Source organism: Prunus avium, chromosome 1 (genome assembly GCF_965620075.1).
Source record: "Prunus avium chromosome 1, drPruAviu1.hap1.1, whole genome shotgun sequence".
Lineage (NCBI taxonomy): Eukaryota > Viridiplantae > Streptophyta > Magnoliopsida > Rosales > Rosaceae > Prunus > Prunus avium.
Window position 1 is genome coordinate 4,875,233 of NC_142284.1, and position 13,331 is coordinate 4,888,563.

Here is a 13,331-nt window from a genome sequence, read left to right on the forward strand (position 1 = left end):
CCCACTAAGTCTACTTCGTGTAGTCCCTCACTAAGATTGACCCCGAGATAAGGACCGTAGATGATGCTATCTCAATTCTGAGAGATATGATAAAGTGTGTTGGGATCTAGAAAATAATGAACATCCCAATCCTGACGCACCAAGTGGCAGTTCAGCCATTGAATTTGCTCATGAGCAAGGACAATCTCAGAAGGGTTAGGTTGTGCACTGCAAAACAAGGGAACCACTTAATAAGCTTCCTGTGCAAAATCATATCACAATCAATATCAGTAGGGTAGTCATAATCAGGAATACCAGGTTCAGGGCCGAACGATGAAGGAATAAAAATACAAGACATCTCAGGGGCCATCAAATTCCCGGTAATCATCAAGGGTCGGGTCTTCCAATCTTTCGCAGAGGACAGTTTGTAGCCAAAGAACTTATGGGTAGGCTGAAGGGTTAGGTAGAAATACTCAATCTCATATTTGACTGTGGCAACATAATGGTGGTAAAAGAAATCTACGAAGCCTAGTGACACCTCCCATTTGAGGCCAATTGCCAGCATACCACTTATAAATAAGTATGAGTTTGGATTTAACTGCATAGGGTGGAGGTTCAAAGAATTCAACACAAGGTGAAATAAGGGGTGAAGCGGAAACCTAATGAACTCTAGGTGAGATGGTGAGAGCACTAAGGCTTCCTGTGGGAGTCTTCCAACACGTGCTATATGGAAGGTGGGCCTCACCTTTTGATTGAGCTTGGATTATATATACATAATAATCATTGACTGGGTTTTGGATTAGTACGACGTAATTGAATCTAACCCCGACATGTCCCATCAAATATATGTAGCGATAGATCTTTCTTGTTTGTTAAGATTCCGACAACAAACCACTTGTTAAAATATACCTCAAGGCGCACTAAACTAAGTAGAGTTAGGTCCGGTTATGTCGTAGTAACCGTATATTGAGATCGAAGTATCCAAGCTTAATCGAGTCATAAGTGCCTTATAGTAGTGTTATAGTTAGGGTTCGAGGCTTGAGAAAGGTTTGAGACTTGGATTTAGGGTTGGGAGGCTCAAATCTATTTTTGGAACACTAAAATAATTTTCTAATAATTGAACTTATTTTTAAAATATATTCAAAAATAAAAAATAATTTTAAAGTGTACACAATTATTTAAGTAAGTTATTAAAATAATTAAAATACTTAAACACTAATTATTTATTAAAACATAAATAATAATTAATATAATTAAATAAGGGTAAGGTATTACTTAAGTGTAAATATTAAACTAAACAAACTAATTTTGTATATATAAAAAAAAGTTCACAAAATAATTTAAAATAATTAATTACTATTTATTATGTAATTTACGAAATTAGCAAAATATTTAAATACAAATTATTCTTTAAAGAAATAATAATTAAAACATAATTACTAATTAAAGTAATTTAAAAAGGCTATAAGTAAAAACCATTTTGTAGTATAGCCGCGCGGCTATACTATTTAAATATTGGTATATATACTTTTTAAATATTAATTTATTTTAAACGTATAGCCGGACGGCTATATAGTTAAAATATTCGAATATTTAACAAGTATGGCCGCTTGGCAATACTCGTTAAATATTAATATAATTTAAATGTATAGCCGCGCGGCTATACTATTTAAATATTTATATATCATGAGAGGAAGAATATGAACCAAATTTATATGGGGATCAATAACCACTTCTTGCAATAACAATTTGTCCTTAGTGTAGGTTGTTTTTGGAGCCTAGGCCCCTTTTTGCCACCATGTCAAAAGAGAATAGATGGAAGTGCTCTAAGTGGGAGTCTTCCCACAAGTGCTATATGGAAGATGGGCCTCACCTTTTGATTGGGCTTGGATTATATGACACCCTCACTATAGAATTTTGCTACAGATTAATATTTAATAATCATAGATAAGGTCTACATAACTGGACCTAACCTAGACATCTCATAATTTTGTTGCGATAGACCTACTCCGGCAAAATTTTTGTATCCCGACGAACTTTGACCTATATGACTAAGGCCAAACACTAAATACTCCAATGTTAACATGTGAATTCAACAACTTGCACAAGATATAGAGAAAGAAAAAAAGCAATACGAAGATGTAAGCAAAACCAAATTCAGCAGCCAAAGCATCAATCCATCAGTGAGGTGAAACCATAACCGTAGATAGGACATGAGCTGGGTATCAAACTTAACAAATACTTTAAATAGGAAAATGAGAAGGCAAAATTTCTTGAATATCTAGACATTCAAGAAAGGTGCTGCTGCCATCTATTGACCAAAAATTACTACAACTACAACATTAGTCTCGTAGGCTAGAGAAAATCACACCTTACAAACACAGCACAACTGTCAACTATTACAATAGAATTCCATTCCAATTGCTAAGTGATGGAAATAAATACTGGACGGAGTCCTTCGCAGAGAGTAGTTAAAGAATGCATTCTGAAGAGAAACCAAACTAAAACAGACTCTTAGACTCTGACTAGAATCTTCCCTGGGGATCATTAAATCCTTTATCTTGCATCACTAAGTCACATATTCTAAGAAAATGGGACTAATAAAACTGGAGTTCATGTACAAATATGTGAAGTGTTTGTTTATGCGCAGGAATGAGGAACAAGCAGTACACTCACACAAATTTCCAAAAACTAGTATGAAATGAGCAATTAAGGTATGGTTATACGATGAAGCTCAGAAACATCAATAAACATAGGGGTAAATATATAGTGATCAGATGCAGACAGGAGATGATATCATTCATCTGAATGAATTTACAAGCAGCAATAGAATTATTAGCAGCGCAGGTTTCACCTTCTATAGTTCAGACACTGTTATTGTTTACAAACATACACGTGAGCAATCAAATTTGAACAAACTGATGCAACATAAACATATACTGTATCACACTTCTCAGTTATTAAAACATTTGAGCAATTGCTTTCTGCAAAGTTCAAGTTTACAAGCATGCATTGCTTTATGATCACATGCATTGTAAAAACTAAACAGTAGAAATAAAGATTGCCAACCAAAACTGAAAACAGAAAATGCACCATAACAGAGCAGACTCCAATCTATTGAGAGGCAGAATAAACCGGACATATTTCTTGTTTGAAATGAACTAATCTTCATATCATATTACAATACAAGACAGCTATCAAAAGGACAGCCAAATTTTTTTAAAATAAAATAAAATCTGACCAAAGTCCCTTTGGTTTCACTTGTAAAAATTTCATTTGTGGAACCAAATAAGGTTAGCCTAATGGCAGGACTAAGGAAGGATCCCTCTGAATCACGCCAAACAGAGGATTCTATGGTTTTGTCCAAAAATTGTAATAAACAGGACACTTAAGAAATTTTTTGTACTGTAATAATAACATCCTCAATGCCTCATATTGGCTATCAAGATATAATTCTACAAGGCTTATAGCACCAAAATGGGCTACAAGAACATCAACATATATAGAACTGCAACCGCAACAACTACTTTTCTGATCATAAATGGGAAAAGTCTAAGTTGATAGACAACATTATTGTTTTCTGAGAGTTCATATGCATATGAATTCTTAGAAAATAGAATGAAGAATCACACTCGTATTCTAGGTCTCAAATTGTTCATTCATGAACCTGAAGACAAATTACTAACAGAAAACAAAATATTTGGTACCCCAGAATCAAATAACAAACCAACAAATGCAAGCAGACAAATTGTAAGGGAGACAACAGGAGACATCATAGAATCTTACAAGTAAGCAGTCAAATTGCTACAAAAGAATATCAAATAACAGAGAATTAAGAAGCCAAGCATGAATAGTAAGACATAAATTTAAAATCTAATAAGATTATTTGGAAGCACAAAGCCCAAATTCTTATATATTCAATAAATTCAACTACAAAGGCAAAATCCTCATTGAAAAGTGCCCATTCGTCAGTTTAAGCAAAAGCATACATAAAATTCCTTACACCCAATTACTAAAGCTAATACCTCCGTAACATGTAGAACAAAACCCTAAACAGTAACCTGAACCATAAGATGTAGATTCGACAAATAGGCACCGAACCATAACCCACTAGAGATAATACCAAAAACCCATATTGGAATTTGAAAGATCCAAACCGATCAGATCAGACGGGGCTAAGAAGCTGAGAAAGCTGTGGCTTAGGCTCCGAGTTCATGCCGATGACGATGATCAGGGGAATGAAGCCGTAGTGGGTGACGACCTTGGCCTTCTTCATGGCCCACGTGCTCCACTCCTTCACGGACTGGGCCACCGAGCGCTCATCAGAGCCTTTGGAGCCCTTATTCGTCGTTTTGCCCTTGCTCTTCAGAGTAACCTTCGACGCCATTGAAATTTTCGTCTGTAGTCTGTGCTTGCTCGCCTCTCTCAAACCCTAATTATAAGGTTTTTGTTTCCTCGGAGGTTGGGGCTATGAAGTGTCGTTAATGTGACGCGTCGTGTGCTTATTATATAGCGTCCATCATAGCCGTCGTTTGTTTCTTGTCCTCCACAAACTTCTATTCTAATTTTTATCCTCTAAATAAATGTCTAAATTTTGTAATAGGTTTTTTTAAAGAAAAAAGAAAAAAGAATCACGTTTTTGTTGTCATTTAAAAGCTTGAGAAAGACGATGCTTAAAATTACAAATTGTAAAACCATTGATTCGTGTGTCCGTCAAATTATAGTGATGCCAAATTGGGTTTGTTTGGGAGTGCTTATGGGAGGGTTAAAAGCATTTTCTGAAAACCAAAAACGCTTATGGCATAAAATGTTAAAAGTGATTTTAGGTTGTGGAAGCGATTTCTGGAGAAGCATTTGCTATGTGCTTCTTAGGAAGCACTTGGATTTCTTATGAAAATTTCATCGTCTTCATAATAAAAATGCTTTTATGAAAGTGCTTATGAGCATTAAGATTTTCTTTATTAAAAAAACTTCTTATTTTTGGTCCATATGGCATCTCTACATCCACATGTGATGGATTTAGCGTCATATAAGCAAAACTATGATGCAAGGGGGCAAACTCACCGATCTAACCAATTGACCTAACCCATATATGCCACAAGTAGCTAATTTAGCATTATGTCATACCATAATCTAAAAAATCTCCTTCCGTTTCGTTTAATTTCTCACTTAATTTAGCTCAAACTAAATCAAATTGCAAACCCAAATCATAAACGACGGACTTTATGCCCTTATATAGGCTATATATTTGTCAAGGGCCATGGAACCACAACCATAGATGAGGCCCAAGTCGCGTAATTTCCAAATGAATATTTTTTTTGTGTTTTACTTTTTAGCCGAAATTTTTTCTTTATATGTTTTTGTAATAGAAAAGGAAAAGTGATGTAATTTTTATATATTATGTTTTTCAGTCAAATTCACTGAAATCTTTGAGGGAAGTTGGTAGTTACTAAAGATGGTACAAATAGAAGCTCATGTTATGTTATTGGTACAAAGAAAAAAAATATTATTTTAGTAAATTACTTTCAGGAAAAAAGAAAAGAAAAGAAAAAGCTGAGGTGTAGGAATTGGGTTATCGACGCAGCCAAACGGTGGATAGATGGACATCCGCATAGCTGAGCATTTCAATTGAAAGGAAAGCTAAATTAGAAGAAAGAGAGACTGAGAAAGAGAGAGAGGGAGAAGCAAAAATGGGGGGAGGAATGGAAGCAAACAAGAACAAGTTCATAGAGGAGTGGGGCTCAGCCAGAGAAAATCTCGAGCACAACTTCCGCTGGACTCGCCGCAACTTTGCCCTTGTTGGCATTTTCGGCATCGCCATCCCTATCTTGGTCTACAAGGGCATCGTCAGAGATTTCGTAACTTTCTCTCTCTCATTTTTTTTTCGTTTTGGAAATTAATCTGTGGATCCGTTTGTAATTGCCAAATCGATCGTAATATGCTTCAAGATCTTTCTCTTAATTCGATTTCTGGTTATCGAATTTGGTTTGGTTCCTCAACAGCTAGCCTCAGCTCTTTTTTTGTTTTAGTGATTGTTTGACTTTTAGGAAATCAATTTTCTCAAATTATGATGTTTAAACATTTGGGTTTGGACCCAAACTATATTTTGGGAAATAAAAGGCATTTCTTGTTTGGGGTTGTAGAAAGTGTAGAATCATCATTTGTGAAGCGTTTGTGCTAAAATGTTTTGGCACTTTTTGGGGGTTTTACCACTCTGTCATAACATTTGGCTTCAATTTTTGGTAGGCTTTGTAGGAGGAGTTAAATGTGTACTGAAAAGCCTTATTGCCTAGTGAAATCATAAGGAAACATGATTGAGTCCCATGCTCACTCACTTAGATTTGAAAGCTGCAATGTTCTGAGTTTCTAGAGCATTTCTTTGGGTTTTCAATTCCCCTGTACATTCTGTTGGAGGAATGCCTCTAATATTTTTCTTCCGCTGGAGTCTTTGCAAGTAATTAAGTAGATTGTCAAATAGGTCTCTGTACGGGAGTAAATATTTCGGTAGGAACTGGGCTTTAAGGCCTTAATCAAATGTCATGTTAAAATCATCTTTTTTTTTAGTTAGAGGGGTAGGGGGGAAGTAACTAAACCCTAATCCTCTTTATATTAAAGGGTATGGTTGCTACTACTTGCTAGTATCAGCTCTTGTGAAGCAGTTGCCCTTTTGCCACGTTGGTGTCATGAAATACTTTTTTTTTTTGGTTCTAATTTGTTCATTGGTAACCAGTTGGAAAATTCCTGATATCAGTTTTGTTGCAAAGTCATGTCCTTTGTCCAACTTCTTTATCTCCCTTGGCCTAGTGGTATCTATTCTCATTGCATACATTGTTCCACTGTCTATTCATTGTTGGAGCTTTCTGATTTTCCATGTTTACAAATTCAATTGTACTTATGACAAAGATGAATAGATGGAAGGGTAAAGGTTCAAAGTAGTCTGTTGCATTCAAATACTAAAAATTAATAGTATAAGATAAGATTAATCTTAAATCCTAGGCACAAGTCTGTGAAATAAAAGGCATTTCTTGTTTATACTTTCGTCTAGAAATAGTGTAGAATCATCATTTGTGAAGCATTTGTGCTAAATTCTTTTGGCACTTTGTAGGGCTTTTATCAAATTCCATGCTGTCATAAAATTTTGCTTCAATTTATGATAGGGTTTGAAGTAGGAGTTAAATATATACTGAAAAGCCTAATTGCCTAGTAAAATTAGAAGGAAATATGATTTGAGTTCCGTGCTGACTCAGTGAGATTGGAGGGCTGCAGTGTCAGAGTTTCTAGAGCATTCATTTGGGTTTTTAAATCTCTTGTGCATCTGTTGGTAGAATGCCTCTAATGTTTTTCTTCCACTGGAGTCTTTGTAAGAAATCAACATAGATAATCGAAAAGGGTTCTCTATGGGAGTACATATTCTCGTAGGAACAGGGGTTTAAGGCCTTAACCAAATGTCATGGTGAAATATTCTTCTTCTTCTTTTTTTTTTTCCCTTTTTTTTCCTTTAAAAAGGGGTGGGGGGAAGTAAATTCCTTTGAGCTGATCTTTGTTAGTTTCATGGTTTTTCTATTTCTTGTCAGTTGCCATCTTATATTAAAAGGTCTGGTTGCTACTACTTATTAGTATCGGCTCTTGTGAAGCAGTTGTCCCTTTGAAACACTGGTGTGTTGAGATGGATTTCTTTTTTGTTCTGGTTTGTTAATTGGTAATGAGTTGCCAAATTACTGATATCTGTTCTGTTGCAAATTCATGTCCTGCGTCCAACTTCCTTATCTCCCTCAGCCTAGTGATATCTATTCTCATTGCGTACGTTGTTCCACTGTCTATTCATTGTTGCAGCCTTCTGATTTTCCATATTTACAAATTCAGTTGTACTTATGAAAAAGATGAATAGATGGAAGGGTAAAGTTTCAAAGCAGTCTGATACATTCAAATACTAAAAATTAATAGTATAAGATAAGATTAAATCATAGGCACTAATCTGTGTAACTATCCCTGGTATTTGCCTGGATTTTATTGTTGATTAGTCATTCATATGCATCTCTGCCTTTTTAGTTCTCCGTAAATTTTCTGACTACGGGCTATTTGTTTTACGCTTTTTCTTCTTTCTTTTTCCTTGTCATATAATTTGGATGCTGATGCTCGAGTGTGTGTACACACTCACCACTCAAACAATTTAGCCATTCCTGTCTTGCAATTAATTGATTGGGATTCTAACAGTTTGTTATCTATGGTGACAGCACATGCAAGACGAGGATGCAGGCAGACCATACAGGAAGTTTCTATGACTTATCCAAGAATGTTTGACAATAACTGTGGGACTAGTGATAGAACGTTCCCTATGGGACCACAAATTTCCCTTTCCTGGTAGAGGGGAAGTATTTCCTTTTCTTTGTTGATCTATGGAACGTAATACTACCCGAATTTGCCTTGTTGAATTGTATTTGTCTGTTACGAATACTGCATGGTCAATGGTAAACTTCTGTCTTTTTAAATACTTTATCCAGTTTGGTTTATCTGAATTCCTGGATCCTCATTTATGCATGACCTTTCTCAGTCTCCTTGTTCCCTTCTGCTCAAATAACAATCAAATTTGAACCCAAAAACCAACGGCTGCTGGCAATACAACTCTATCAAGCAAAATACCTACCATGTAATGGGTACTCTTTTTCCGACAAGAAAGTAATGGGTACTCCTAAACCGTCAGAATCGATGCTGACCATTCAAAGTAATCTTCCTCCGATTCCAACACATCCAGTTCTGCTGTTGTCTAGAGGTTGTGTCTATACGGAGATGGCCTCCAGACCGCCCAAAATAAGAGATATCGTAAGGGTTGACAAAAACTGAGGCATGGCCATTAATTGGGTTGAAGCACTCCTTCTCTACATTGAAGTATAGGTTGGTCTGCTCCTCGCTGTACCAGTGAATTGAACGCCTGCAAAACACAAGGGCCTGGAAATTTTTTGTTTTGGGTGGATGACAAGGTATTGGAGATGGGTTCCCAAGTGTTGGTCTGGGAACAAGACTTTGGTAGACAGGAGAACATGGAAGCAGCTCACCAAAGGTACCAAAGAAAGAGAGCAAATGATTACTTTAATAAAAGAAAAGAAAACATTGAAAGAGGAACTTTCATAGCAGCACACAATAAATTTGAAAGTGTTGAGGCCCAAATAAATTCCTGGCCCAGTGCGACATCTTATTAAGAAAAGACCCGATTCGGAGCACGCAAAATTCTCCATGCACACTTGCACGAGCCACGACCACGTGCCATGCCAAATAAGTATGCAATCCACCATGCTATAGCCTATAAAATGCACTGGCTCTACGAGCCCATGCTAATTATCCTATCGAACATCATATCCCTTTTCAAAGGCAATAAAATTCGAGCACGCCAATTGACATGCCATGCCAAGCGAAAAATCATTATTTTACACTTAGCCACGCTACAAGTTTAAGTGGGCCCAAGCTACGCAAATGCCCGGGGCTTGCTGAGTGGGTTGTGGTATGGATGGTAACGAGCTTTCATGAGGCCCATTGATGAGCCGAGAAATGGAAGTTTTGGGCCGCTTGGGAGTCCCAAAACTCAAGTCCATTTCTTGAGCCCAAATATTTGGACAAGCATAAAAGAGAGAGAGAAGAGAGCCAAATACCCTAGGAAATAAGCCCATCACCATAATAAGATAGCCCATCATTTAAGGAAATTAGCCCATTCTCTTAAATGGGCTAACCTATGACATTAGCAAAAACCCAAGCAGCCAAGAAATTATCTATAGTCTCCAGCACTTAGCTGGAAACGTGAACCACGATGAAAGCCAAAGTGTATGTCGGTGAGCTGCTGAGAGGCTCCAGCACATGGGCATAGCAACCTTCAAAGAAGAACATGCAAAGATCCAGAGGATAATGGCGTGCACAGGTTGCTAGGAGGGGCACTCTTCAAACCAACGCCCTTACCAATTTCTTTCTCCTACCAGCTCCTACCATTGAAGAGGGAAGGAAAGAAGGTGAGGAGGTGTTCAAAAATAAGAGTTCAACGCTGGAGCCGCTGCAGGAAGGCCTTAGAGCTCCCAAAAACCTTGTCTTGGTGTGTTTGGACTAAGGAAAATTGCATAAAAGATGATGAATCGAAAGGAGAGAAGAAAAAGGGAAGGGGAGACTTGGCAAAATTGGAGAAAAGCCATTAGGTTTTCTTGGGAAGGAGGAGCTTCCAGCGGCTATAAAATGGGGTGTCTCCTACCCATTGAAAGACAACTCAATCGAAGGCAAGCAAACCAGACCCAGAGAGCAAGCATCATCTCTCACCTCTGGAACCCTTCAATTTCGAGCCACACCTCTCCATCTCCTCCAATTTTCTCTTCTAGCAAGCTATTCCAGATCTTGACAGACTTTTTGTTAAGCTGCTGGAAATTACTCAAACAACCCATCTTTCCTTCTTATCTCTCTCCCCCCTTAGCCAACCTTCTCAGAATCACTTTCCTTTCCTTAGAACCCCTGTTTCTCATAGGAATTCACAGCCCTCTCTCTGTTTATGCTAAACTCATGATGGTTTTGCTCCCATGCCACAAGCTTCTCATGCCAAGTTAAAAATCTATCTGTAAGCAGATGTTGTTTTTGTTGGTAAAGGTAACCGAGGTGTTTCATAAGGCTTCACTGTCCTTTCGAAGCATTCTTGGGGCTTGATCTTTGAACTCAGACACATGGGGTAATTTTATTCGTTTTCACTCCTTACGGCAGCCCAGCCCATTCAGCAGGCTGTTGGAACAAAAAGACCCCCACAGAAAGCAAAAAGTTAGCTATGCAACATGTAAGTTTTGGGTGGATGACAAGGTATTGGAGATGGTTCCCAACAAAGGTACCAAAGAAAGAGAGCAAATGATTACTTTAATAAAAGAAAAGAAAACATTAAAAAAGGAACTTTCATAGCAGCACACAATAAATTTGACAACAAAAGGTTACCTATGCAGCATGTAAGTTTTTTCCTTTTTTGGTGACCCTCAAACTTTCAAATCACGCAATGTCACCCTCAAGCTTTTTGTGTATCTATTGTTGGAAACTTGAGTGAGTGTCCGCCCAGGCCTTTTGTGTACCTGCCTTTGGAAAAATTTAGTGAATTGTGGTTTTCTAAAGTTTTCTAAAAGAGTGTAGGGGTGTATCCCATCCATACGTATAAAGACTTTTTTTTTAAGTGAGTGACTTTCATAGAATTGAAAAATTCTTAAATACTTTCATAGAGTTGATAAAAGTCGCTAGTAAATTAGCAAGACTTTTGCTATTAACAATTAGGGGTTAAATGCGGTTTTGCCCCTTCAACTAAACCATAATTGTCAATTTGCACCCTCGATTATTTTTTCGGTAAATTAAAGATACAAATTTGTTAAAAATAGACAATTAGGTGCCTGTCGTCAAATTTCATTCATTTCTCTGCACTCTATCATGGTTGGGAATTCAAGCCCCAAACTAAATTTGGGAAACCTCAAGTCATGATCTCTGTAATACTACTTACATATAGGGGCTCTTCTTCTGGTCTTCCTTCTCACAACAGTATTTTCCTCATCCTCAGATTCATGAACACTGCTAAAATCATCAGTGTCATACTCATCAGTATCTGCCTCACTTGGTTCTTTCTCATGGTATTCTTCATCTTCATTTACAACAAATCCACCATAAACCCTCTCATCTTCTTCATCACTTTGCTCAAACTCAGTTTCTCTATACACAGAATCTTTTGCACTAGGTTCTTCCTCATCCTCATCTTCATCTTCATCTTCTACTTGCACATCAACACCTGCCAACTCATCTTCATCTTCATATTCTAGTTGTACATCATCTGAAAAACCTTCACAAAACTGATTATCTATACAAAACCTTCATCAAACATATCATCTACAAAACCTTCACTAAACTGGTCATCATTGACAAACTCATCATCACCCCTATAGCCATATGTCTCCAAATCCACATCCACATCTACAAAACCCTCACCACCGAGATCAACATGTTCAAAGTTAGGTTGTTTACCTTTTGTTGCCTTGAGGACTGGTGCTTCACAAACTCAAGATAATCTTTGTCAATGATAATTGGAACCGAACCCACTTTTTTTTTCTTATGGAAAAACCTACTTGTCTGTTCTGTGTACCCTACCTTCACTGCCAACTCATACAAATCCAACATGGACACATAATCTTTGCAATGGTTGTCACTTCAGTGCACAATGCCACCCAAATAGAACTCATCCACAACATACCCTCCATGGTGAATTTCCAAGGTAAAATTGTTAGGATCAGTTGCATAGTTAAAAATGCTGAACAATTAATGTCTATCCACCACATTTATTTACCATTAAACACCTATACCAATTCACTAAAGTACAAAAACAACTACAAAAATAAAACTCATATGCAAAAAGAAGTCCCATAAAAGGAGTCTTAGAACAAGACATAAAAGGGACCACTAACACAAAAAAAACTCTCTTTTACATCGATTCAACCACTTAGTAATGTATAATATTCGTCAAAACTCATGGGTGATGAGAAGTTAGGAAAAGTAGACATTTACAGTACTTCAGATGCTCTCCACCATCTCTTTAAACAACATACATCTCCTCGAATAATCGCTCTCAAAGTCGATCAGAATCTCTTTGTATTACCCCCAAATTTCAACCAAATCTTTACTCTGCCCAATTAGATTCAGCAGTCGCATCTCAAGTTCTCAAACCTAAAGTCGCAATTACCCACTCTTCAAACCCTAAAACACGATTTTGCCCAAATGACGTGTTTTAAAAAAATCTCAATGGTTTTGTGTAATTTAGTTGAAGGGGAGGGCAAACTGATGATTTTGCCCTTCAATAATGGAAAAGTAACGAAGAAATGGAAAAGTAACGAAGAAATGGATGAAATCATTCAAAATCTAATAGTAGGCACCTAATTGGCTATTTGTAACAAATTCGTATCCTTAATTTACCGAAAAAATAATTGAGGGTGCAAATTGACATTTATGGTTTAGTTCATGGGGCAAAACCGCTATTTCCCTAACAATTAGCCTTAACAATTAGTTCATTCATTTAATAAGCTTTTTAAAAGTCATTAACTAACACCAAACTTTTAAGGACTTTTTAAAAGTCACAACTGGATACCACCAAACTTATAAATATTTTTAACTACTTTTAAAAAGTCACAATTAAATACCACTATATTTTTATAAACTCTTTAAAAATCTAGATTGAATACCTCCAGACTTTTAAACTCTATAAAAGTCATTAAAAGTTTGAATTGGATACATAATGTTTCGAGGAACACTAAAGATGCTACCTTTCATACTTTAGTTGCTCCTTAAACTAGTGTGTGGATGGAAATGCAAACAAA

General features: G+C 36.8%; 2 protein-coding genes across 2 annotated transcripts; one reads left to right on the top strand and one right to left on the bottom strand.

Annotated features, from left to right (window-relative positions):
- Positions 1-3,840: 3,840 nt before the first annotated feature.
- On the bottom strand, positions 3,841-4,468 carry LOC110766172 (Mitochondrial outer membrane translocase complex, subunit Tom7). The gene has a single exon (XM_021969451.2). It carries the CDS (start codon positions 4,364-4,366, stop codon positions 4,145-4,147), a length of 222 nt encoding a protein of 73 aa, XP_021825143.1. The 5' UTR covers positions 4,367-4,468; the 3' UTR covers positions 3,841-4,144.
- Positions 4,469-5,549: 1,081 nt separating this feature from the next.
- Positions 5,550-8,468, top strand: LOC110766202 (neuronal acetylcholine receptor subunit alpha-5). The gene is made up of 2 exons (XM_021969487.2): positions 5,550-5,837; positions 8,214-8,468. The coding sequence occupies exons 1-2, from the start codon at positions 5,670-5,672 to the stop codon at positions 8,259-8,261; spliced, it is 216 nt and encodes a 71-aa protein (XP_021825179.1). The 5' UTR covers positions 5,550-5,669; the 3' UTR covers positions 8,262-8,468.
- The last annotated feature ends 4,863 nt before the right edge of the window (positions 8,469-13,331 follow it).

Bases quoted from the DNA above. Each gene is read 5' to 3' on its own strand.
- LOC110766172 (XM_021969451.2), bottom strand. From the start codon at position 4,366: ATGGCGTCGAAGGTTACTCTGAAGAGCAAGGGCAAAACGACGAATAAG.
- LOC110766202 (XM_021969487.2), top strand. From the start codon at position 5,670: ATGGGGGGAGGAATGGAAGCAAACAAGAACAAGTTCATAGAGGAGTGG. The intron at 5,838-8,213 runs GTAACTTTCTCT...CTATGGTGACAG, and splicing joins AGGGCATCGTCAGAGATTTC to CACATGCAAGACGAGGATGC.